Raw genomic sequence first — 25,736 nt, 5'->3', positions numbered from 1 at the left:
TCAGCTAATAATCCCCCAGTTCCCACCCTCCACTAACCCACCCGGAGCCCTCCCTCCACCCCACACAGTGTCAACATTGTCCATCTAGAGAAACCTAGCAATCGTAAACGCTGCATGTGAGCCAATTCACCCAAAGTCAGTAGGGACGCGATCCGCGTCGGTGACCCGAGGCTCCGGGGGGTCCAGCAGAAGGCCTCTGTAATCAGCCCATTTCTTCCAGATCTTAAAGTTTTTTGCAGGACACCCCCTCGCCTCAAATATTGGACGTTCTAATCCCATGTTAAAGTCCAAACCTCGTTTCCACACCTCCAGCAGTGGGGCTCTAGGAGCCTTCCAGGCCCGGGCTATATCCCTCTTGGCCACTATGAGGCCCAAGAGGAGCAAATGTCGCTTGTACAAATTCCCCCCCACTTGTTCCATGACATGGAGAAGGCCCAGCTTCGGCGAGCGGGGGAGCTCCCAGCCCAGCACCTCCTCCAGGCACTCCCACACTCCGGACCAAAATCTCTGCAATCTCACACACTCCCACACCGTATGAATAAAGGAGCCCACTGCACATCCACACCTCAGACACTCCGGGGAGGCAATCAGTCCCGCCCTCCACAAGCGTTCCCTCGTGTAGTATGCCCTATGGAGGTACTTAAATTGAATAAAGCGCAAGCGCACCGCAATCGCTGCTCCCCTAGGGGCCTCCAGGGCCTCCCCCCAATCCTCCTCTTCCAAACTCCCCAACTCTCCTTCCCATACCAACCGCAATTTGTCAAGAGAGGGGGAACAATGGGTGACCAGCGACTGGTATATGCTAGATATTTTTTTTGTTTCCAGTTCCCTCATGAACAATTTAGCCTCAAGGGGGCTGAATTCTGGCAAAGAAGTTAGGTCCGCCATATAGGGGGTCAGGGCGTGTCGAAGCTGCAGGTATCGAAAGAATTGGGATTGGGGCATGTCGTACTCATCCCGCAGATCCTGAAAAGACTTGAGGACCGAGCCCCTCATAACGTGACCCAGCGCCGAGACACCTATAGCGTCCCAGCCACCAAAGCCCTGCAGGGAAGCCAAAGCCAAAGCCGCCCATTGTGCCACAGCGGGGTTTCCCCCGTCAGCCTGTTCCACCATCCCATACGTCGGAGCGCATCACGCCACACCCGGAAGACTGTCTGCGTGACTGCCGGGAGCCTTTTTCGGAGTGCAGCCGAGTATAAAATCGTATGGAGCGTGTGCGGGTCCATCAGGTATCTCTCTAGGGCGTAGGTCGGGTCACCGCGATCCCCATACCACCATTCATTGAGGACCAGCAGGTGTGACGCTTGATAATAAGACTGGACGTCCGAGGCTGCCAGTCCCCCACAGTAAGTCGAGAGGAAGCAAGCGTGAAGCGCCACCCTCACTGCCCCCCCAGTCCACAAGAACCGACCCAACGCCAAATTCACCTGTCTAAACCACTGCCGTGATACTGGGTATGGATAATTTTGATGCTGGTATAGGATACGGGGCAGGGCTACCATCTTAAAGATGGCCGAGCGTCCATAGACATTCAGCGGCATCCTGGACCATACTTGCATATCCGACCGTATTCTATCCCACACGGGTAGCACATTGCGGGACCACGACACTCCCGGCACATCCGTCAAAAAGACACCTAGATATTTAAGGCCTCCCGCCGCCTCCTGCAGGGCCGATGCCCAAGGACCCAAGGCCCCACTATCTCCCAGGACCCGCAATTTCGACTTCTGTACATTCAGTGTGAGGCCGGACACGTCGCCGAAGATGCGCATTATGTCCAGAACCCTGGGACCGGATCTGTTCAGGTCCGTGAGGAAGAATAAAACATCATCGGCATAAAGCGCGATTCTGTCAGTCGGACCCCCCACCCATTCCACCCCACGCAACTGTGCATCCAACCTCACCCAGGCCGCCAGAGGCTCCATCGCCAGGACAAACAGGTAGGGTGACAGGGGGCACCCCTGCCGCGTACCCCGGCCTATCAGGAATGAGCTGGACACCGCTCCTGCTACCCACACCGCCGCCGTCAAGTCGGTATATAGTAAGTGAATGTAGGACAGGAAACGTGGGCCCAGATGGAGGCGCAGGAGCAGTGCCCGAAGATACGGACAGCTCAGGGAATCAAACGCCCTATCGATATCTGCTAGTAAAAGGGCCGCCGGGATGGCCGCCGCCCGTGCCGCCTCCACCACCAACTGTGCCCGGCGAATGTTATGTCGAGTCGCCCTGTGGGGCATAAATCCGGCCTGGTCCGGGTGGACCAGGTCCGATATATAGGGACAAAGGCGTTTTGCCAAGGCTTTTGCCAAGATTTTCGCTTCAAAGTTTAGCAAGGAAATCGGGCGATATGACTCAGGGCGATCAGGCGGCCGCCCAGGCTTACAAAAGACTACCACCTCCGCATGTCGCCAGTCCGCCGGAAGGCATCCACAGTCCCTAGCCGCCTCTAGCGCCTTCCAATAGCGCATCCCCAGTTGGAGATTAAACATTTTCATAAATTCGCAGGGGAAGCCATTAGGCCCAGGGGCCTTGCCAACATTCAGTTCACCCAGAGCCTCTCCCAGTTCCTCTGCAGACAACGGGAGGTCCAGTCGGGTTCGGCCTTCATCCGAGATTGCCCGGGGCGGGAGATCAGCCAGGAATCTGTCAATCTCCTCCTCCGCTAGGGACTCCCGGGGGGCGTACTGCGTCTCGTAGTAACGAGCAAAGGTCTCAGCCAGGACCTCCGGGGCAGTGATAGGGCTTCCCGCTTCATCTCGGAGCCCGGGCAGGGGCTGAGCCTGAAAGGTACCCTGGCACAGCCTGTACAGCATCGAGCCGGATTTATCCCCCCATTGACAGATTCTACTCTGCATAGCCAGCCAAGATTGGCGGGCTTCATCTAATAGTAAGGAGTGATACATCTGCTGGAGATAAAGCAATTGCCCCACCGCTTCGCCGCTCTCTCCCGACGTGCATTCGGCCTCCCGGCTACTAACCCGACTCGCCGCCTCCGCTATGGCCAACCCGCGGGCCCTACGGTTCGCAGCGCACCACGCAATATCTACGCCTCGGAGCACCGGCTTTAGAGCCTCCCACAAGGTCATGGCGTCCGTATCTGGGCCGTCATTTTCGGTCAAATAGTGCGCAATAGCCTCCCTCATGTGCGACTGGTAATCATCGCGCTGTAGGTGCCACGTAGAAAGGCGCCAACGAAATGGCTGTCGCTTCGTGTGTAAAAGCAGCGTCAAGGAAACCGGGGAGTGATCCGACAGACCCCCAGGAAGTATTGAGGTAGAGCCCACCCGTCCTATCCAGGGCTGGGGGACAAACAGGTAGTCGAGGCGAGAAAAGGATTTGTGGACAGCAGAGACAAACGTATACTCACGACCACATGCATGCTGATAACGCCAGGCGTCTACCCAACCCAGCCCCTGCACCAATCTGCTCAGTTTTGTGGTAGCTTCAGGCAACTGCTCTCCCCCCGGCCTACAGCGGTCCAGTCTCCCATTCATCACATCATTCCAGTCACCGCCCACTATCGTCAATACCTGCGGGATTTCAGCCCAAACATCAAACAACCGTTCCATCAGGGCGTCTTGCAGCGGGGGTGGCGCATAGACACTGCCAAACACCATGGGCTCCTCCCCCACCTTTCCCTTGACCAAAGCAAACCTGCCATGCGCATCTAGCCATTGCTTCTCATGTGTATAGCGCACTCGACGATGTATCAAAATTGCAACTCCTCTGGATCCCCTCGCAAACCCTGCATGGAACACCTGATCATAACCATATCTACGTAAGCTAAGGGTTTTGGTGCCCATTAGATGAGTTTCCTGGAGGAGCAGAACATCTGCCTTTTCCTTCTTCCCCATACGCAAAACAGCTCCCCTCTTAATTCTGTCGAGCACCCCTCTCACATTCCAGCTCAAAATGCGCAGTGAAACTCGTGGGGGTTCCGCCCCCTGTCCGTCAGCCGCCATCAGGAGGCCAGAGCTCCAATCCGTCGGGCATCAGAGGCCACACACATACGTTTACTGTCCTCCAGACACCCGCATACACCGTGCATAAACTAGGCCTACCCACTCCCACAACTCCCCCCTACCCCCGACCCCTACCCGTCCCCCCACTAACCCCCCCACCTCAAACTATACCAACAGCCCCCCCTCCAACCCCCCACCCCATACCTCAGCAACATTGAAGTACCTGTCGCGGTGCAGACGATCCCGGACCCCCAACGGGAGGTCGGAGATCTACAGCACCAATGGATCCCTCCCAACTACCCACTAAGTGTCTAACTACCCTCCACCCAACGTGGGGACAAACTCCGGGAGAAGACCCGCTCTCTCTCGAGCGTCTCCCGACCCATGATCTACCCACAGATAGCCATATATCTAACAGTAGTCCAGATGGCATGTCCGATGTCCGTATCTGCCTGTCCTTCACCGACATGGTGCCCTCTCGGCCCCTCGAGCCAGAAATATTCGCCAAGGTCTACGTGACACAGGGACTCAAGACTTCAGGGGGGAAGAATCCGTCGCTTCAGCTTCCTCCACAGTCTTCTCCTGGGGAGGCGGGCGCTTCTGGGAGCGCGACCTCCAGTTGCTCCTGCTGCGCGATCTGCGGGGCGCCTTCTTGTGCTCCGACATGGATGACGAATCTGAGCCCTTCCTCGGAGGAGTATGCACCTTAACACGCACCGTTTCGTCCGTCCATTCAAAGACATCCTCCGGAGAGTTGAAAAATTGAGTGCGAGATTGAAACACCACTCGCAGATGGGCCGGATAGAGCAGGGCATACGGGATTTTCAACTCGCGAAGGCGTGCTTTCGCTGCCGTGAAGGATTGTCGTTGCTGCTGGACCAGTCTTGTGTAATCCTGGAAAATCAGGATTTTGTGGTTTTCAAACATGAGGGGGTCCTTGGCGCGAGCTTGACGTAATATGGTGTCCCTGTCGTGATAGTTGAGCAGTTTGGCTATCACAGCCCGGGGACGAGCCCCGGTGGGCGGCTTCGGAATCAGGGCCCGGTGAGCCCGCTCGATGATGAAGCAGCGCGAGAGGGATTCCGGCGGAAGCCATCCCTCCAGCCACTGAGTCAAGAAGGCCTCCATGTTCCCCTTCTCACAGTCCTCTGGAAAGCCCACAAAGCGCAAGTTATTTCTTCTGGCCCGTCCTTCCGCGTCCTCCACACGCAGCGCCAGACCCTTTTGGATTCCCTCCATGGCGGCTACCTTCTCCTTGAGGATCACGACATCATCTTCTACCTCCGTGATCCTGGTCTCCGTTTCCGTGATGCGGGCGACCGCGTTGCGTAGATCTTGTCGAAGCAGGGTAACATCAGCTCCGACCGCACCTATCTTCGCATCCAGCATATCTCTCAACTGCGTAATGGCTGCCATTAGCACCGCATTATCCGGTCCTGAGCTCTGCTGTCCTCCTGAGGCCCCTGCACCCCCACTAGGCCCCGCAAATTTGTCCATCGGGCCCTGCTTGGAAGAGCCCCCGCTGTTGCCTCCTCTAGTCATTGCGCTCGTGGGGCCCACGCCTGTTTGCCGGGGAGGCCGGGGTACAGAGACAGCCCCAACCGGCCTTGCAGCGTCCAAGGAGCAGCACCCTCAGTGGGCCCGACGCAGACCGTGGCAGCACTATCATCTCGTCAATGTCACTGTGCCACAGGAGGTGTCCCACACCGCCACACACCCAAGAGTCTAGCCACCGTAGCAGGGCCCCGCGGTGGAGGCAGGGCGTCCGAATGTGGCTGTGTCCACTGTCTTACGAGAAGCCGGAGGCAGCTCTGACCCCCCCTCTGTGGCTCCTGGAAATAAAACGCCAAGGCTCCCGCTATTAAGCACAGGCGCACGTGAGGCCTGTCTCAACCGGCCAGTGTCCCCCACCGCGGTCCGGCCCGACCGCCGAGTGATGGGTCTAGCGCCACAGACGCCCAATGCACAGAGGGCTGGTTCAGGATCGCTGAGCGGGGGGGGGGGGTTTCGGGGGAAAGCGAGAGATCGGAGGACAGCCGTCTCCCGGCGCTCCAAGGTCCCCAGGCCCCGCGGTCCGAAGCGGCCGGCGATCGGGGCCAGGCACCTCTGCAGGAGCGTCCCCTCCCCCACCAGGCCGCACACCATGCGGCTCCCCCTTACCGCACAATCGTTGTCCGGGCGCCGGACTCACCGCCGGGAGGCCGCTGACCTGCTCACTCGCCGGTCCCCAGGTGCCACGTGATGATGGCTATTCACCGGCCGCGGCTCCACAGGTCCCACGGGCGGGGCGGCGCTCCACACTCCCGCCGGTCCGGCGTCGCCTCACTTCCGGGCGGGCGCCCTAAAATCCGGGCCCCGGCTCCGGCGCCCAACGTAGGCCCCACCGCCGTCCTGGCTCTGCGCTGCCGAAGGAGGCAGAAATCAAGCCTCCAGGACCCCAAAACTACTGTCGGGTCTTCACCACCTGCGCCCGCGGGCAGCCACGCACTTCAGGGCAGACATAGGTCGGGTCGACGCAGGATAATGGAAAGGATAGCTGGCGGCGGGACGGAGCTCGCTCAAGCCACGTCCGCCATGCTCGCCGTCTTGGCCACGCCCCCCCCCCCCAGCAACCATATTTTTAAGGACCGCCAGTTTCTCAGGTTTCTCAATGAAACTACCCCATTTAATATGGCGCATATTATTGGAAGCGACTATGTCTAAGGTGACCTTCCCGCACACCGGATTCAATTCTTTAGTCCCCATCTGCACTTGATAATCCATGCAGAGTGGGTTGTGGTCGCTTTCCATCCTGGTTTTGACAGTCATGTCTATCAGACTGTGCCACCCCTTTATATCCACCAGGATGTAATCTATGCGACTGGAATGCCTACCATTGTCAAAGGTATTTTTTCCCATGCAATCGGATGGGGTGCGACCATTTGCTGCTCTAAGCCCTCTAACTAAACATAGGGCCTTCAGCTGAATTGCTACAGCTGACCATCTTTTTACAGCCGGTAGTTCAAGTTGGGGGACACCCCATTTACTATCCTCCTCTACAGCAAGAAACTGGTCCTCTTGACCAAGGGGTTCAAAAGTGGTGTTGAAATCTCCACCTACTATGGTAGACACCTGTGATGGAAGTACCTCAATCTGCTGGTCGAGAGCTGAGATTACCTCAGATGTTTGTCTCCCTCCTGTCCCCCTCGCATAAATGTTATGTATGGCCACCTTTTGACCATTTTCCCATGTGATTTTAACTGACAGGATATCATTCGAAGGGGGACTTATTTGGTGTACCTTGCAACAAAGGGCTTGTCGGACCCAGATGATCAGGCCCCCGGCTGCCCGACCTTTAGATTTTTTGGTTGCTAACGCATGGAAGTTGAGGAACCCCACACGGTAAACTGGAGCCATAGACCAGGTTTCCTGGAAAAGGATGATGTCATGCTGGTCAACAAAACTACACCATTCAGGGGAAGTTATCTTATTATCAATTCCAGCCAAATTCCATGAAAGAAAAGCCACCCCTGGCAGAGTACTCGATGGATCCTGCGGGATTTCAGCTGCTAAGCTCGTGCCCTCTATCACTAGTTGATGTTCAGTGATTATAGGCACGAGGCAGTTGTTCTCTAGGGGGGCCCCATCTGTTTCGGGGCAATCATGTTCCCCAAATGGATCCCAGCAGGTTAATTGGCCGAGGTTCCTGCTCTCTATGCGCTGCCCAGTGGAGTGGAATCTTTCCATTGAGGTTGTGTGAGGTATAGGGACAGTGTTAATTGGTGGCTCACTCCTGCCCTTGGGACCGTGCTTTCTGCCCATCTCTGATGCCACCGTGATTCCAGATCTGTCGGTCCTCAAGAGCCAATCACATTCATTCAGATCGGACAAGGCCCCAAACCGATTTTCCAGTCTAATACCATCAACTCTAGTTTGAACATCCCTCCCTTCTGTTCTCAACACAGGGGCATGTTTCGGCCATGGTCTACTGAGGTTCACTATACTCCATCTTCTACTGTAGAAGAAATCAAGGGTTAATGGGATCATATCAGAATCCCTACGTTGTGGGGGGAATACATTTGTCAATATATTTGGGAGTACCTCAGGGCTAGAAAAATTCAAGGCTATACAATCACCCTTGAATTTTTTTGGGTTGTCCCCAAGCCATGGTACCCTTCTGGCCATAATAATTTCCCCTGCTAACTGCTGTTTTCCCCATGGTGATATCTTCATGTTTTTCGTCAGCCAGTGGAGTGCTTTATCAATTAAAGAGGTTGTTGTCTCTACCTGCCCGGGTGTTAAAGAAGGAGCGTTTGCAAGGACCAAAACTAAAGGAGAAGCTTCAACTACAAATTAAAACGAGTCCCGCTCTTTACGTGGTTCTTTGTGTGTTGTTGGAGGGGCCTTTATAACTACAGTTTGACCCTCCTCACCTACTGGGGGCTGGGTGGGCGGGGGTTGCTGTACTACGTTCCCTCTATCTCCCTCCCCTCCTCCAGGCTGAGCCTCGTGATTTTCACAGCCATTTGACACCAATGCTGATAGGCCACCTAGTTCTTCCAGTGTCTTGTTGAGGAGGGCACACAGTCTATTGACCTCTGCTGTAAGCTGGTCGACTTTAGCCACAAGGGGTTTAACAATGCCCTTGATCTTCAAGTTGAGCATGCTTACTATTCTTTCAATTTGGTCATTCTCCAGTTTCTCGATAACACCCTTCCCATGAGTAGCCTCATCAATATCTGGGATTTTGGGTGGAGAAGCTAATCTTCTTCTAGCTGAGCGTGACCCCCCTTGTTTAGACTGCACTTTCCTGCATGCTCTGACTGGTCTAGGCATAGGAATCGGTCGATTCTGTTCCCTAGTATCCAATGATAAATCTAAATCAATTGTAGGCGCAGGGTTTAGCTCAGGGGAGTCACTAGCAGATAAATCAGGATTCACAATAACGCTACTATCTTCCCGTGCCGTTAAAAAAGGTGAAGGTTGCGCATTAGGCAAAGTGAGGGATGTAGGAGATATAGGGGAACAACTTAACCCTAATGACTGCCGTCTCTCACTGTTGATTTTGCTCACTACCTTCACCAGATAGTTGTCCAAGGTATTTAGCACTAGGGAACCCTTTTGTTTAGACATGGCCGGGAATAATAATAAGGGTAGTGCAGTTAAGAATAAGCGTTACCTGAACACACAAGATAGAACACAGTACCCTTTACAGATACTTAGAAGGTATTTAGATTTAAGTCTCACTGTTTAAGAATCACGAAGGTCCTCCACAAAAGGATCAGGATCCCTGGCCCAGCCCAGTCGCGTCCTGTCCCGGACTGTCACAGACTGTCCGCCCTTTGTCCGGGCTTCGTCCGGCGCGTCCCGTGCGCGCCCCGCGGGACGAGGGACCAAGGGAGCCTTTATGCGCCTCCTGGCGCTTCGAATTAGCGTCAGTGGCGTCCTTGCCGCAATGGGGCTGCTGGGAAATGTGGTTTTGAAGGGGCCCCAAGCCCGGCCAGAGAACAAGCGGAGCAATGCCCGGCTCACAGGTACCAGTACAGGGATGCAGGGGCTCGGCGGAGCCAAGCCCGGCCAAGAAGGTAGAGCGGAGCAAGGCCTGGCCCTCTGGAATGCAGCAAGTCTGAAAGTAAGGCCCCCCCCCCGGCCTCAGCACCAAGGGAGCCTTTATGCGCCTCCTGGCACTTCCAATTAGCGTCAGCGGCGTCCTTGCTGTGATGGGGCTGCTGGGAAATGTGGTTTTGAAGGGGCCCGGCGGAGCCAAGCCCAGCCAGAGAACAAGCGGAGCAATGCCCGGCTCACAGGTACCAGTACAGGGATGCAGGGGCTCGGCGGAGCCAAGCCCGGCAAAGAAGGTAGAGCGGAGCAAGGTCCGGCCCTCAGGAACGCAGCAAGTCTGAAAGTAAGTAAATCAAAATGAACACAGAACAGGAGAAAGAGAGACAACAAGAGGAGGCACATGCATTGAACTTTCTAGTCCTCTGTACCTACAGTTGTTTACCTTTGTGTACATCTTCCATTTCTCGATGTAGCCTCAATGCTGCTCTTTTGTTTGCAGGTGTAGGCTCTATGACATGGTCGCCTCTGGCATGTGGTCTGATCACGGGTAAATATGAGGAGCGGGTGCCTGAGAATTCCAGAGCTTCCATCAAGGTAACTTGTTCTATACAACTTTTGCATGTCCCTGTTATTCACTCCCTGCTACCCGCACCAGGCACAATACTCAAGACCTTGCAGGAATGCATCCCTGGGACTCATGTTATCAGCCTGATCCAATTTATCTTCACCTAAATTCATGGCCAGTCCATCTTACTTTTCTTTGTTGAGTTGGTCATCTTCTGCTCCTATGTTGGGAGCAGAATTGTGGCACAGGACTCTGCGAAGCGAGGAGCCCAAGTCCTTTAGCCTTGGCCCCTTCCATTTTCTATAACTGTCCTACTTACATGCAGCACCATAACAGCCACAGAACCAAGGAAATGGCCAGTGTGGCCAATGATTGGAGAAGGCCCTATCAACAGCTGTCTTGCTATCCATATATGTGTACCCTGGATACTGCAAGACATTTTAATTTAGGGAGAGTTCATACCTGAGCTCAGATCATAACATCACAAAAGTTTCCAAAAATATCTTCTACCTAAACCCAAGACCTTCCAACTTTAAATAGCTAAAGAGAATACGCTGTTTCCTTATGGCCAGGTAAGAAGCTGGATTCTAGCTGTCAGAAGTGCAACATGTATGACACAGGTCCACCCCTCCATGGGGCTCCTGCTTTCCTTCCAGATCCTTTTGGGTTGACACCTCAGTAAACCTACATCTAAAATAGAATTATAGGCAAAAGGTACACCCAGCTTCCAGAAGAGAGCTTTGATGCTCATGGGCATTGTATTATTTCACTCTGTTGTGTAGCTCTCTACTTTTCCCAGGCAATGAGAACGCATTATCAAATAGAAAACATGAGAGGTGGTAACAGAGTGAACTGGTTGTGAAGAACACATTGAATGCATTATTGAAGGAAGACAAACATATTTACACTTGTGAAAAGCATGTAGAAAAGTACATGTGGCTGCCCTCTATTGGAAACATTTTTGGGAAAAAACGCAAATGATGTCTTGACCCTGCTGCAATCATTATGTATTTCCTTAAGGAGTAGTACACATTTGTTCTGCAGTTTTGAGGGATGTAGGCAACATTTCTCATGTGAATGTCATAGCCAGCAAAAGTAGTATATCTGGGACTGCTGGAATCTGAGAGTTCTTCACTATATTTGTTTTGGACACAAGCCTGGGATGTTTAGAGAGTCGAAAATCTGTTTCAGTTCTTTTCATTCCTTACTCTTCAATCCTTCACTTCAAACAACATCTCCTAAAGTTCCAGTGTCAGGTTTTGCCTTCAGTCTCCACATTCTAACTCCAGAGGTAGAGTCCGAATAATGGACTGCATGTACAGCATCTGTCTCTTATCCACCTTCACTGGGTGTCTAAATGTTAGTGAATTAAATACTTACATCCTCAGATGTCAACTATTCCTTGCTAATTAAACTTCTGCTCTTTCAATATGTTTGACATTGGCTTTTCACCTTTCTTGTTTCTTTTGATTCTCTTATATTGCTCTGTACTGTCTCAAGTCTGAATCAAATGCTGAGACTCCCAAAACATGCATGATTTAAGGCTATTCGCTATGCTTTTTCCTTTAATCCCAAGGCTGAGTCCCCATGTTTTCCTCGGCAGCTTTCTGCAGTTGCTGCATAATATAAATCCTGCGCTTCGTGCCTGGTCTCGGTTTGTAGTTGTATATCTGTATTTGAGCCTTTGCTGCCCAATTTAGTTTCCTGCTTTTGCTTCCCAGGTTAACCTTGCATTTAGACTCTGGCAATATCAATGTCCTGCAATCCAGTACTCACAGCCTTCCTTGGTTTGTTAGAATTTCTTTCCAGCTTTTTGCTTCTGCATTAATTCTGCACCCATGTGGTCGTCTATACGCGTCTTTAAGGAGCCTCCATTCCCTTGGTATTCGTGAATTGCTTGTCTGCAGTGTTTCCATGTTTTTTGTATCCTTCTGTGGTTCTTAGTCACTCTATAATCCACCTACTCTTTGTTCATCTGAAAGTGTTGGGATGCTTCCTTTGTCCCAGTGTATTCTCCTTTGTTACCTTGTATTGTCTTGTGTTGCTGGTTCATGATATACCTATTGTGCTGTAGGTGTTATTCCACATGAATGTGGCTGAGAGGCAAACTGGGGTCTGTGGTAGAGCATGGAAGCCTGTCTCGGTCCACCACTTGGATACCCAGTTATTGCCATCTTTACACTTCTGTGTGTCTTGCTTGTTTGTCTAATCCTCTCTGAATACAGAATCCTGCCTGTTCAATGGTTCTTCCTTGCTGTCCCGTTCCTGCCGTACTTAAACCAGCCTTGGTATGTACACTGTTCATATTCCTGCCCCCTTTCCTGCGATTCCCCACCCTAACCCCTCAACCACAAACCATGGTTAATTTCTTGTGCATTTCTGTTGTGTTTCCTCCATAAACCTCCATTCCTGCACTAACAGGGTATCTCTTTGCTATCAGCTTCTTCTGAGCCATTTCTAACTCATTGTTAGAGACTTGAGTTGGCTCCTGACAAGAATTCAATATCAGGTGGATGGAAGCTTGCCTGTCTAACACATCACCACACCACAGGTTACAAAAGCAGCTTATCTATTTTGCAATCCACAATCACCTTGTCTCTGTGTAGGTAAAACATGAAATCTTTTCTTAGATCCAGAATATGTAATTTTCTTATGTTTCTCCAGAATGGGTTCTCTATAGAAATTCAGGTATTATAATCTCATGGTGAATGTGGAGGTGAAATAACATTTGGATTAAGGAACAAATGTATACCAGCTCACAGAGTACCACATGGACTTGGCAGACATCTCCAGACCAGGAAGATGTGAAATTTATTTACTCATTTGGTCTTAGTAACTGCCAAAATGAGGCCATTTTCAAAGTCCTGTCATCTGCTTTTTTCTGTTGCAGTTGTCAAATACTTGTTGCCATTAAGCATAGAGCAAACCCATAACATCATTAAATAGCCGCTAGAATAGTTAACTCTGCTCTGTAGGCTCGACTAGCATAACATGGTCAATTTATTCTTCTACTGAGGTCTTGGTAGACTCCTTCCCACTTGCCTGTGTGACTTCTAAGTCAGATGTAGATTTAACTGGCAGAAAGCTATTTTTGAAGAAAACAAGTTTGTAAGTTCACCAATTTCGAGGAAGGTGAAGAGATTTAACATTGCCTTCTACTTGTAGGATTGGTTGTAAATGTAGGATCATAGAAACCTCAAAAATGTGTGTACCAAATATGATGTCTTAGATTGAGATTATCACATTAAGTGAGCAGTGGCTGCTGGATCTGAATTGTCTAAGAGCATTTAGATTCACAGAATATGAGACTATAGGAAAGAGCAGACAACCCAATCAAATAGTCCATAGCACATATAGATAAGGTTGGAGGTGTGCTTGGTGGTCTATAGCTGACTGACAAAGAGACCTGAGATTATCAGATTGGCAAGGCCAGTGGTTCCAGCTGTCATTTGTGCTGGCCATGATAGAACATGATAGGTCGGTCCATTTCCACATTATTTACTCCAACTACAGGAACAGCAACACATAAAAAAAGCCACCTGCACATTGATAGCAGTATTGGTGGTTCCACTTCTTTATTTTAAGCCTTTTGTTGAACATTTCTGTAGCTAAAAAGATGGGGCACAGGCTTCATTAGGCATCTGATGAAAATTAATTTATTAGTTTCCTTTCATGGTTTTCATGTATTATTCTTTCATTTCATACATTACTGATCAGCTTATACGTGTTTCATGCATCTAATACATTTGATCTTTCAAAGCTGCAGATAAAACTACTCTAACAGTAACTTTACAAACATTCTATAAATCATACTGAAAATCTGAATAATTTATTTTAACCAATTGCACACCGCTTGAAATCATAGCTTCTCATCACGAAGAGCTATTTTATCCATTGTCATGCTATGTTATTTGGTTTGGATTGTGGGTGCACTATTGTTGTATACACACACATGGACCGTCGATTGACCATAATGAAGCGATAATTCCCCTTGCGCTTTGATACTTGGGAAACCTATACAAAGAACCAAAGTAAATATAACTGTGCTCTTAGTTTTTTGATACACTTGCTCGAACTTACTAAACATACTATGCGGACCGGTTCTTTTAATGCTGTGGTCCTCACAAAGATTATTTTTCTGACTTGTTCAACACTATGAGGACTGGTCTGGTCACACATACATACACACAACACACAAACACAACCACCCTCACATGTCTCTTTCTCTCCCATTAATTTATTTCAATTCCAGAAGATTGTCCCATTGTCCTCATTTATCCACAATGTATGGACAGGTACAATGCTGTAATTGGCTACCCAACCAAATGTAAATGTCGCTAGTGACTATTGGCCGAGGAGTAAACATTCTAATTTGCACACTCTGGGGCATATTACCAAGCAATAGCGATAATTATCGCTATTGCTTGGTTAGAGACAAAATTTTACCGCTGAGCTGCGGCGATTTTTATCGCAGAGAAACCTTGGTATTACCAAGGTTTATCGCAAATGCGATAAAAAACGGCCGCAATGCATGAATATCGCTGAAAACTCAGCGATATTCATGCATTACCGAGTTAATGTTCTTAGCCATGTTATCCACCTCCCATTGGATAACATGGCTAAGAACTGCTCAGGGCAGGTGATAGCTTTTGGAGATATTCGCGCTTAGCGCGAATATCTCCAAAAGTTGGTAATAGGAGATAGCGAAATGGCACGCCCACTTTGCATGTCATTAGTGATAAATATCACTGACATGCAAAGTGGGGCCCAAGATGGTCGCTATCTCCTACTAGCTTTCGCTAACTGGTGTTAGCGACAGCTAGGTAATAGGGAGATAATTTTATCTCCGCTTTCTTGGCTTTTAAAGCCAAAAAAGCGGAGATAAACCCCCTTGATAATATGCCCCTCTGTGTCATAGTTGAATGCCTAGATAAATCAAGGCTAATTGAAATGGAGCAACAGATGCATATTTAGCCTCCTCTCTAGTCCAACGGAACCAATAAAATAGGCTTGGATTTACTTTTATTAAATTCTTTTAGCTATTTGAATGCGAGGGATGGCTATTCTGAAGACTCCCTGGATCCATTTAACTGAAATTGATTTCTGGATGTGACTTCAATAGATAGCATAAACACTATAAGCAACAGGTGAGGAGATGGAAAGACGTATACATACTGGTGTCAAGACCAACTAGAAAAGTGACCCTTCTGAGAGGCCTTCTGTGTAAATCTTGGCAGGCTGATACAGAACCTTCTTTTGCTGGAAAACATCCAAAATTGTATAGATTCAGAAGTGTTCCTTAAGAGGGAGAGCGCCGGGTATCAAGTTGTTAACCTGTGGTGGTGGTGAATTCTGTTGCACTGGAATTAGCTAACACCAGTTTTTCGATCTTGGTGACAACCCTTAGGTGATTCTGATTCAGAGGGTTCGGAGTTACTACAGACTTATGATGACGTTTCATAGTGGGGATCCAGAGGAATGTCTTGGAGGAAGGATCAAAGTGTCTTTGGGGCAGAAATGAACTAACACAGGCAAATCTCTTACTATGTTTTTTTCAAACAGTAAAAAAAAATAGCTTCAAATGCTCAACTGCAGGATTCTTGTGGAAAGACCCTGATGCTGAAAAGTCTTGGCGGCTTACTGCTTCCAGTAGAAATATTGAAGAGTCTCTTTGCAGTCATTGTGACCATAAAGGAGGAGCTCAAGAGAGATGAATCAAATCATGCATACTAGGAATACAGGAGTTCTTGTTTTTTTAGGTCCAGTGGTAGTGTCTGCCAAGCTCAACTGTTGAAGCAAGATCACTTTTTGGAAGGCAAGCCTTACAAGTGTTACTGTCACTTTCAATGAATCAGGGTCCCGACTCTCTTTGGGAATTGAAAGGCTTGGGGAGATGGAGAGGGCCCAGAAAGATGAAAGAGAGTTGGTAAGTTGGCTATCAGCATTTTTGCTTCAGTGTTAGGGAAGGTCATATATCAAAGGGCTAAAAATGGTTCACCCCATAAAACGGCACCTTAGTTTCAGAACCGCAAGTGTATCTGCTGTTAACTGAACCAGATAGTTGGGAGTGGTGGAGAACAGATACTGAAGATCAATTTCCAAGGACGCGCAGGTTCTTCTTTTATTCCTAAAGAAAGAAACATTATTCAGGTTGGAGTAACTCCTTTATTCCATGCCATTGAACTTGGAATCCTCTAAATTTCACAACATGTCCTTTCGTTTATCCAATATTATACAGAGGCAGCTCTTTAATTCTCAGCTGCTCCATCACATGTTTCTTTCCACCTGAAGTCGTTTGTGGAAACCCTTCTTCTTTAACCAACATTTTGCGTTATTATTCATGAAGGTTCCAGAATTCATTAAAGTTATTCCAAGTGTTTGAAAATTGTTGGATACTTTCTGTTAAAAAGTAATTGTTACCACAATTGCACATCAATTGAACAAAACCTTGTAGAACAATTTCAATGTTTCATATATTTATTTTAATATTTAGGACTCTACGGTTGTAAAGCAGTCATATTGCACTATATGTGCATAACTATTCATATGACTAAATACAAACTCCTGCTGAACACACACAATGCACCATTTCTGAACACCAATTCATTACTTTAGAAGGAGACCAGTAGACCAGGCATGTTACCACACATGAGCACACTATACACAGGACACATGAAATCCAATCACATTGTGTGAAGTGTGTACACCTAAACATGTGCCCCTGCAAGATCTGTAGACCAATCATGACATCATTGGCAATGAAACCAATTGGCAATTACTGACCATGTACAGGCACCTGGCTTAAAACAACAGCTGGAGCCTCTCCTCCATTCGTCCTTCATTCTCCTAAATAAGTTGCCTTTCTCTCACCCATATAGGGTTACCACTGGCTCAAGGAGAAGGCAGTGAGTGAGGAGGGCAAGAAACAACAAGCCAAGATTAAGGAACTGCAGCCAATCGCTGAGAGAATGAGCTGCACGGTGGCTCAGTTGGCTATTGGTAAGTACCTAGTTTAGGTTCCCCTGAGTACATTGTGGAGCCAAGAGAGTGCTTGCTGTCCATAGCTCATATACTGCTAAAACCTACCAACCATGGGTTCCCTGATGCTTAATTTGTTCAATAAGTGATATTGTATTCCTGGAAGTTCCCCAAAAGCTAGGAACGCGATCAGAATGAGAAATGCACTACACACAAGCTCTTGTGTTTGGTTTTCCTAATGTCCTCCAAACCTGTCTTGACCGGGAGAGTGTACAGTTATGACACTTCAGAACATCTTATTAGGAATCTTCTTCTCAGGTTTGCCACACTGTTGGATCCCACGTCTGAAACAAAGCTACAATATAGTTAAATGATTTAATCTGTGGGGGAGCACATAATATTTCTTACCAAAGCCAGATTATTCTGGTTTACACCTTGGCACAAGGGCACTGGTATGCCCTCTAAATCCATCAGATGGAGCAAGATCATGGATGATAACTCAACTAAATGTGTGTAGTCTTTAATACGGGCAGGTGTGCCTATGGGAGGACGCTCATGGCAGGAAAGTCCTATTGCAGTAAGAGGAACCAGGATTGGCAGAGCCCATCATGTAAACAGGGGAACATCTTTGATGTGTGTCCGTGTCTAACAAGTATGCTGTGTGTAGCCACTTCCCTAAAGGCAAGATGGCTCAGTGAGACCAAATCTCACCACAATGAAATGTGGTGATCTGCAGAGCCTGGTTCTTCAGCCCAGCCCTGTGGTTGATTCAGCCTTCAATCTTTCAATAGCTGGTAAATTGACTGCTATGAAATTGGGCAATAGTAACTCCTGTTGGTATTATGATGACGTTTATAATAATAATAATTATTATTATTCCTTTTCTACATTTGAATAATGATCATCACAGAGAATGCTTCCACTTTGTTTCAGGGTATAATAACCCATCAAGAATTACACACTGAGAGAGTCGCCTCTGTTGGAGTACCAGCGACTTTATTGCGATGGCATGTCTGAGCATGAGAACGTACATCAACAATTAAAAAGGATCTAATGAAAGATGGATATAGCGAGATTGACAAGCATGTGAGGAAACTATCAATACATTCCATCAAAGTCATGCTGTAGTGTCCTCACACAAGGATTTTTAAGATAAGTGGGCCTTAACATGGTGTTTCTTACACATCAGAGTGTGCCTGGTCCTAGAAGAGCACCTCTATGGTACCCTTAAACCTACATCCCACCTGCTAAATGTGTGCCCCACACCATAGTAAACTAGGCCACCTTTGATGCGAGGGCAACCTGTAGAGAGCTACAGTATTTGGTCTTTTGGGCCACTTATGTAGAGTAACACTCTCACTGCAGCTACACTCAATGGGTTATCCTGGCTCCTACTGACATGACCTAGGCATATAACCTAACAGGCTACCAGTCTCTGAAGCCAGCATCCACCGTGCCCTAAGGATGGGGGCTTCTGAAATGCCCTACCCCAATCAGATGTTGCCTAAGCATGTTCCCCACTTACTGTTCCTTTTTGGTCCCCTGCACTGTTCTCCATCCAAGGCTGCTTCAGTTCAACAGACTGTGGTGGGACTAAACAGTCCGCATAGTGACCTGTCAGTGGCTGTATTTTAGGTGGAGGTCTGGGTCTTTTCTAGTGCCACAGAACCCCAAAACATGGACCAGCCCAAAGAAAACACGCAATAGGTGACTACCTTTCACTTTCATCAGAATGTTCTCTATTGTCTCTTCCACTCAGCCTCCTCAGCAATCATACTCACACTTCATGAACCAGGATGGCCTGGCCCTCCCAGGCAGTCACAATTGCTCCTGCATTTGCTATGGGAACATTCACAATTAACCCACCCTCTCTAGGACTTGCCACTGCACCTCACCTAAGGGCCTAAATAAGGTAGGCACAAAGGGCACTCTATGCTTTCCTGTACTCATTTGCTACCTTTGACCTGGCACAGCATGAATGAACACACTCATTTTGCAAGTGGTGACTTTCAATTATGTTTCAGTCCTTTAAGCAGGGGAAATCTGAAGGCCTTTGTTGGGCATCATTTGTGGTGCTGTGACAACCTAATGCATTCTGGGTGTTGTAGTTTTGTTTTGCTTCCATTGAACTAATTAGACTAACACACCTGAAACGATAATTTGCAGGAGAAAACTTCAGGACACTGTTCATAATGACCTAGCAGTGAGTTGGTCACACTGCCAGTGGAATATGTATACATATTTATTTCATTTTAAAGAGAGCGGAGGGTCTCAACCAAAGGGGTCGTTGAACAGAATTGCATTATATGAGTATTTATTAGGGGCCAGATGTACAACCAATTTTAGCAGTGGTAAACGGAAACTCGGCCTGTTTGAGACCGCTAAAAAGGGTTGTAGCATGTACAAAACCTATTTTGCGAGTTCGTAACCTGTTACTGACTCGCAAAATAGGTTGTGCAAGTAATTATTTGGAAGGGGCGTGCTAAGGGCATCCCTTCCTAATAGCGAGTCACTGGGGGAGGTAAGATGTTTTGCAACCACAAATGCGGTAGCAAAACAATCGCATTTACCAGCAATTTCAAATTGGCGGTAAGCCAGATGCAAACGGGAATGGGCCCCCAGGGGACCTCTCCCCCTTAGTAATTGACAGCAAAAATGTTATTTAAGAGCAAGCATAAAATTAAACTGCTGAAATGTTTCATTTTAATTTTTAAAATGCATCCTGTTTTCCTTTAAATAAAATGGGGTACATTTAAAAGAACAAAAACAGCTTTATTGAAAAGGCAGGCACAGACATGGTGGTTTGCTGACCCTAGCAGGCCACCATCCTTGTGAGGGCCGGCCATTCCCATTGGGTCGCTAAATGCGACCTGCCTCATGAATATTAAATATGCAGGTCCTTTGCGACCCGTTTGGGAATCGCAAACAGTGTCTCAGACACTGCTGTACATCAGTGTTTGTGTCTCGCAATTTGCAAGTTGCAAAAAAAAACAAATTGCGAGTTGCACACACTGAGTGTCGTACATCTGGCCCATAGTGCTTTACTACCCCTGGTGAGGTGCTGAAGCGCCTTACTAATAGTTAAACACTACTTGGTGGAAGTTGAGGGTTAGTGATATAGTCATGCATAAGCGTTACAGTTTTTCTTGTTGTTTTTATGCCTTGTCTGGCATATTGCAATATCAATCTCATGCAGGTTTATTTTGCAGTTCCTTGTATCAGAAGGTTAGAGTTTTATGTGTTTTGGGATACTTCTCAACCTTAGGAGCTTTGACATGCATATGTACATTGCAGTTGACATGATGTTTCCCAACTATGGGCCTGATTACGATTTTGGCGGTGCGGCGCCGAGTCTGCCCCGCCACTCCACCATCAAAGCCGTTGTCAAACCTTCGCCAAATTAGCAGTTTCCGCCTGTTTGGCAGGCTTTTTTTTTACGTTCCCATGGCGGTGCCCTGAAAATGGGTACCGCAATGGGAACGCCAAAAACAGTTCCTGCACGGCATGGACTGAAATGTTCATGCTGTGCAGGAACTGGTGTGCATGCACACAGGGGGGCACATGTTGTGCCCCCATGTGTGCATCCACATGCAGAGGAGGCACTGTTTCCTCTTCGCCATGGTTTTGTATAGAAGGAACCTCCATGACACTGCCGGCGGAGAGGAAGCTCGTGAGATGCTTGGCGGGACTGCGGCGGTCCCGTCAAACATATTGTGGACTCCTGGCCGCAGCAACAACACCAGGGAATAGCGGTTCCCTGATGGCTGCAGCGGAGCCATGGCGGTCCGAATGCCTGAATAGTAATAGGGCAGAGGAGAGACTGACACCGCCGTGCCTCCACAAGTCTGGCGGTCTGTGGAATGCCAGACTCGTAATCAGGCCCTATGTGTCATGGTGTTTGTAAAAAAAAATTTGGAGACATTAGGTGGTGGCACACCTTAGTTATATACAATAGTACAGCAAATAAAATTAAGAATTCTCTTCTTAAACCTACTTGTAGAGTTTAGCCTCTGCTTCTATCTTTTTTTGTGTAGAGATCTCCGCTGCACCTGTGAATTCCTGCATACATATGTAAACATTTTAGTAGTAAATGTATGAGGGACTAGGGAGCGGATGAAAATTGAAGAATACTTAATAATAAAGGGGATGGTAAGGTTGAGGAGTAAGGGGGAGTTAAGTGAGGGCTGTGGAGGGGCTTAGGGAGGGAATTGTACCTATCAACAAAAGAGCCCATTGCTATTCACAAAACATCTCTTCTAAAGTTACTACAGCCAAAATGGGACCCCAAAACGGTACTTAATTACTTCAACTCAGAGCTCATGTAAGGCAAGCACCACACAAGGCCAACCACTGGTACTGCAACACCCTCCCATAGAAAATGGGGGTAGGTAGGAAATTATTTTAAATTAAATTATTCAACACACTTAAAAACATAAATGAGTACAGTTTTATTAATAAAGAAATTATCAAAATAATCAATAAGATATTTCAAGAAACATTTTGGAATTGAGAAATTAATATCAACATAAAAATACATTGGAATTAAATATGATTACATTACTTTTAATTATTTGTATGCATCACTTATTAATAATTATTAATGCATCATTTAAACACATTTGTTTTGCTTTAGGTAGTTAATTATTTTCATTTAATCTATAGAAAAATTATTTACATTTCATTCAATATAATTAAAGATTTTGTTTAAAATGTAATTAATAGTGCTGTAGCATTTGTTCTTGATTTCTACATGTAAAATAAATATATAAATGTACTTTACATTAATATTTAACATAAAAATATTTTAATGAACTTTTGCCAAATTTATTAAACATTTTTACTTTTCTCAAAATTTTCAGAAACAGAGACTCAGCAGTTGGAGCAGAGATCTCTACATGGTAAAAAGACAAGATTCTCTATACTTTACCATAGGGGCATCTCTGCAGTCAATGTGGGGATCTCCATATGGCAAAGCATAGAGAAATATAACATTTGTTCTAAATATGGAAAATGGTAAAATATTTTTTATGTAAAATATGATACATTAATTTCATATATGTATTTTACTTTTAGAACTAAACAAAAAAATGCTAAAGCACTATTAACTACATTTTAAAATAAATATTTAATTATTGTAAATATATTGAAATTAATTATTATTTTCCAAAGTTTAAATTAAAAAATAAGATACCACCTAAATGTTTTGTTTACGCATTTTACACATAAAATTATATTTATTGACGTTTTTAGCTATTTTAAATCATTTAATTTAAATGAACATTATTTCTTATGGGGTTTATATTTGAGTCCTGGGCTCCATTATTTTCTATGGGGGTGTTGTAGTGTCGCGGGTTGGCCATGTTTGTTGCTAGACAGACTACTCTTTTTTTAGTAGTAAATGACACTCGTGAATGAGAATCAACCTCCTTTTTCCGGGTGTAGACACGTAAGTCTACATCTATTAAACAATTTGTGCTCAGTTTTTGTGATTAGCCAAAAGAAGAAAAGTTATTCAAAAGTGTAAGAGTGAAGTTACATGTGTAAATTATTCACAATTGTAACTTTCCTTTGTGAATAACCCCAGCAGTCATTTAATTGTTCTTATAAGTGGCAGCCTGACCTATTCCCATTTTCCCTGTGGATGTCTTGCTATTGAGTTGGATTCTTGTAGTCTTGTAGATTTTTTTTTTTAATTTTCTTTATTCGCAGATAGGATATTATCCACTCAGTGTCATGTGTATCACATATACAAACAATATGCAACATAAGCAATAGCAATGGTATAACCAACATTCGCATGTAGTGGTAGCGAGCACAATGCAATAATCTTCATATTTTTCATATTTTCTCCCCAAAAAATAAGAAAGAGCAAGAAAAATTACACAGTAACTTATGAGAGTATCAGAACAAGTGTATAAAAACAAAAATTACAATACCAAATAAAGAAAACCCCTAATCAAGCGTGTAGGCGGTGGAGAACACAAGAGAGCAGTGCAGCCGGTACAACAAGTGCAGCCGGTACAACAAATGCAGAGTCACAATACTAGCACCCATGAGGCGTAAGCAAAATCACGGTCTGTGTCAAGCCAGGTCGTAGTGTGTTCAGGTTCTGCAAGTAACAACGGTCACATAAATGCCAAACGCATCACAGTTTGCCACCCAGACAACCATGCATCACAAGGCTTACAATCGCTGCATCGCAACAGGCAGTGGCCAAGTATCCGGCAACATGGCAATGGTGTATTCCGGAACAGTGCAACCGGTGTAACATGCTAGCCCACCCCCACTTGTACAATGGAGTTAATCACCTGTATCTGCTGTTCCCGTGTGATCTTCTCGATGTATGTGCGAAATGGCCCCCAAATGTCAAGCGGCCGTGAAGCCACAGGGACCTGCTCGGAGTACTCTACACTGTTCACATTGCAGTGTGACATGCTGCGGAGCCAAGCCTGCACAGTGGGAGCACATCTGGCCCCCCATAGTAATGCGACCTCCCTCTTCGCCAGGAGCAAGCCGATTGCCGCCAGCTTGCGTGCAGGACGCGGGAAATTAACCACATAGCCAAGCAGCGCAACTTCAGGAGTTGGCATCAACTCCAATTCCAACATATCCTCCAGCATTCGGTGTACTTGAAGCCAGTATTCATGTAATCTCGGACATGTCCAAGAAAGATGGGCAAAGTCAGCCTGCGGCGCCCGGCATTTAGGACAAGCATGCAACCTATTTGGGTCTATCTTGTGCGCAAGAACAGGGGTGTAATACATACGTCTCAGGAATTTAAAATGTATAAGCTTGTGCCTACTATTCAGGGACACGTCCCTCGTGACCGCACAGCACGCCGCCCATTGATCGCCGGTAATGGGATTACCCAGATCATTCTCCCATGCAGCGCATACCGTTGCATCCCGCGAAGGGAGAGCGGACAGACATAGCTTATAAAGTTTAGAGACAATATGTAATCCCGTCTGGCTCTGTATTATGAATGTGAGTATCGCAGCTTCTTCGGGGGGGAGTGGGAATGTGTTAAATTCTGCTCGGAGCATGGATCTAAGTCTGGTCAGTGTGAAAGAGTCCATGAAGGTACGGTCCGCAAAGCGCAGATCTTCCGTCACAGAGAAAGCATGCCCCTCCGGGAAAAGATCCCCAATAGTTTCTAATTGCAATTTGGATGGTGGGCAGCCAGTGTGAATTGGGCAGTGGAAGGGCGGGAGAGTAAAGTGTGTCTATGTGTAGCAGTCTGCGTAACTTATCCCTAGCCCAGCACGTGGTGGACACCGTCTGTATGTCCTGTGGGTCCCGGGGAAAGCCTTTGGGGAGGAGTGTCTGAAGGGAAACCGGCAACACAAGGTCAGCCTCCGGTTTTAAGTGTAGAATTCTGGCATCAGGATGGAACCAGTAATGAGCATAAGAGGACTGTGCAACTAAATAATATAGGTAAAAATCGGGCACGCCGAATCCGCCACGCTCATAAGGGAGCGTCAAGGTATGCCAGGACACCCGTGGGTTCCCGCCGCCCCACACCAATCTCAGCAACAGTGTACGAAGTTGCGTGAAAAAAATCTTGGTCAGGGGTATCGGGATATTGTTGAACAAGTACAAAAACCGTGGAAGCACGATCATCTTTATTATGGCAATCCGGCCCGCCATAGACAAAGGAAGGCGGAGCCATCGCTCCATATGATCTTCCAAAAAATCCAGAGCGCGCCCATAGTTCAAACGGACGACGGACACAGTGTCGAGGTGCACATGAATCCCCAGATATTTAACGGAGTCCGTATTCCACTCCAAAGGAAAGGCGCATGTCCATTTGGAGGTGGAGGGAGTGAGCGGGAAAATGACCGATTTGTGCCAGTTTATGCGGAGGCCCGAATATTCCCAAAAACGGGCTATCTCCAACAGCAGTGGCTCCAGGTTTGTCTGTGGCCTACGGACATACAATATCATGTCGTCTGCATAAAGTGAGACGAGGAGAGGAACAGTACGAAACTGAAGCCCTCTGTGCAGATGTTTCTCCTGAAAATGCCGCACCAAAGGGTCCATCGCTAGGATGAACAGCAGCGGTGATAATGGGCATCCTTGCCGGGTGCCCCGCGAAAGTGAAAAACTGTCCGTGATGGTGCCGTTCAGACGTATTCGTGCGGTAGGTGCCGTATATAATAACTCCACTGTAGCCACAAACATCGCAGGCATCCCCATTCGCCTCATGATGGACAAAAAAAAGGGCCACTCCAGAGTGTCAAACGCTTTTTCTGCGTCAAGAAACACAGCTGCAGCAGGGAGCGATGGATCCATCCGGTGTATAACGGAGAACAGCGTTCTCAAATTAAAAGAGGTGGATCTATGTGGAACAAATCCGGACAACGCCGGGGAAATAATGGACTCCATTAGAAGCGATAACCGAATCGCAAGAACCTTGGCAAGAATCTTATAATCCAGGTTCAATAGGGACAATGGTCTGTATGATCCACAAGACGAGGGGTCATGCCCCTCCTTAGGGAGAAGCACAATTACCGCTTCTCTAAGTGTAGGGGGCAGCATGCCGGCCTCTAGGGCCTCTGCATAGACCTCGACCAATCTGGGCACCAATTCCTCCTTATACTCCTTGTAAAAGTCGGCTGAAAAGCCATCTAGTCCCGGAGCCGAAGAGCCCCTCAAAGAATCAATGGCTTCCACTATAGCGTCTGGGG

The 25,736-nt window shown here is 47.4% G+C and overlaps 1 protein-coding gene across 1 annotated transcript in view; it reads left to right on the top strand.

Moving 5' to 3' along the window:
• The window catches only part of LOC144798548 (voltage-gated potassium channel subunit beta-3-like), a 202,731-nt gene that overhangs the window by 155,136 nt on the left and 21,859 nt on the right, over window positions 1–25,736 (top strand). Inside the window, exons 11-12 of the mRNA XM_078669482.1 lie at window positions 10,006–10,100; window positions 16,950–17,070. Coding sequence (XP_078525608.1) covers window positions 10,006–10,100; window positions 16,950–17,070 — 216 coding nt within the window. The remainder of the gene's footprint in view (window positions 1–10,005; window positions 10,101–16,949; window positions 17,071–25,736) is intronic.

Source organism: Lissotriton helveticus, chromosome 12 (genome assembly GCF_964261635.1).
Source record: "Lissotriton helveticus chromosome 12, aLisHel1.1, whole genome shotgun sequence".
In the NCBI taxonomy this organism is placed as follows: Eukaryota; Metazoa; Chordata; class Amphibia; order Caudata; family Salamandridae; genus Lissotriton; species Lissotriton helveticus.
Note: the sequence above shows the minus strand (reverse complement) of the source record. Positions and strands in the feature narration are given on the sequence as shown.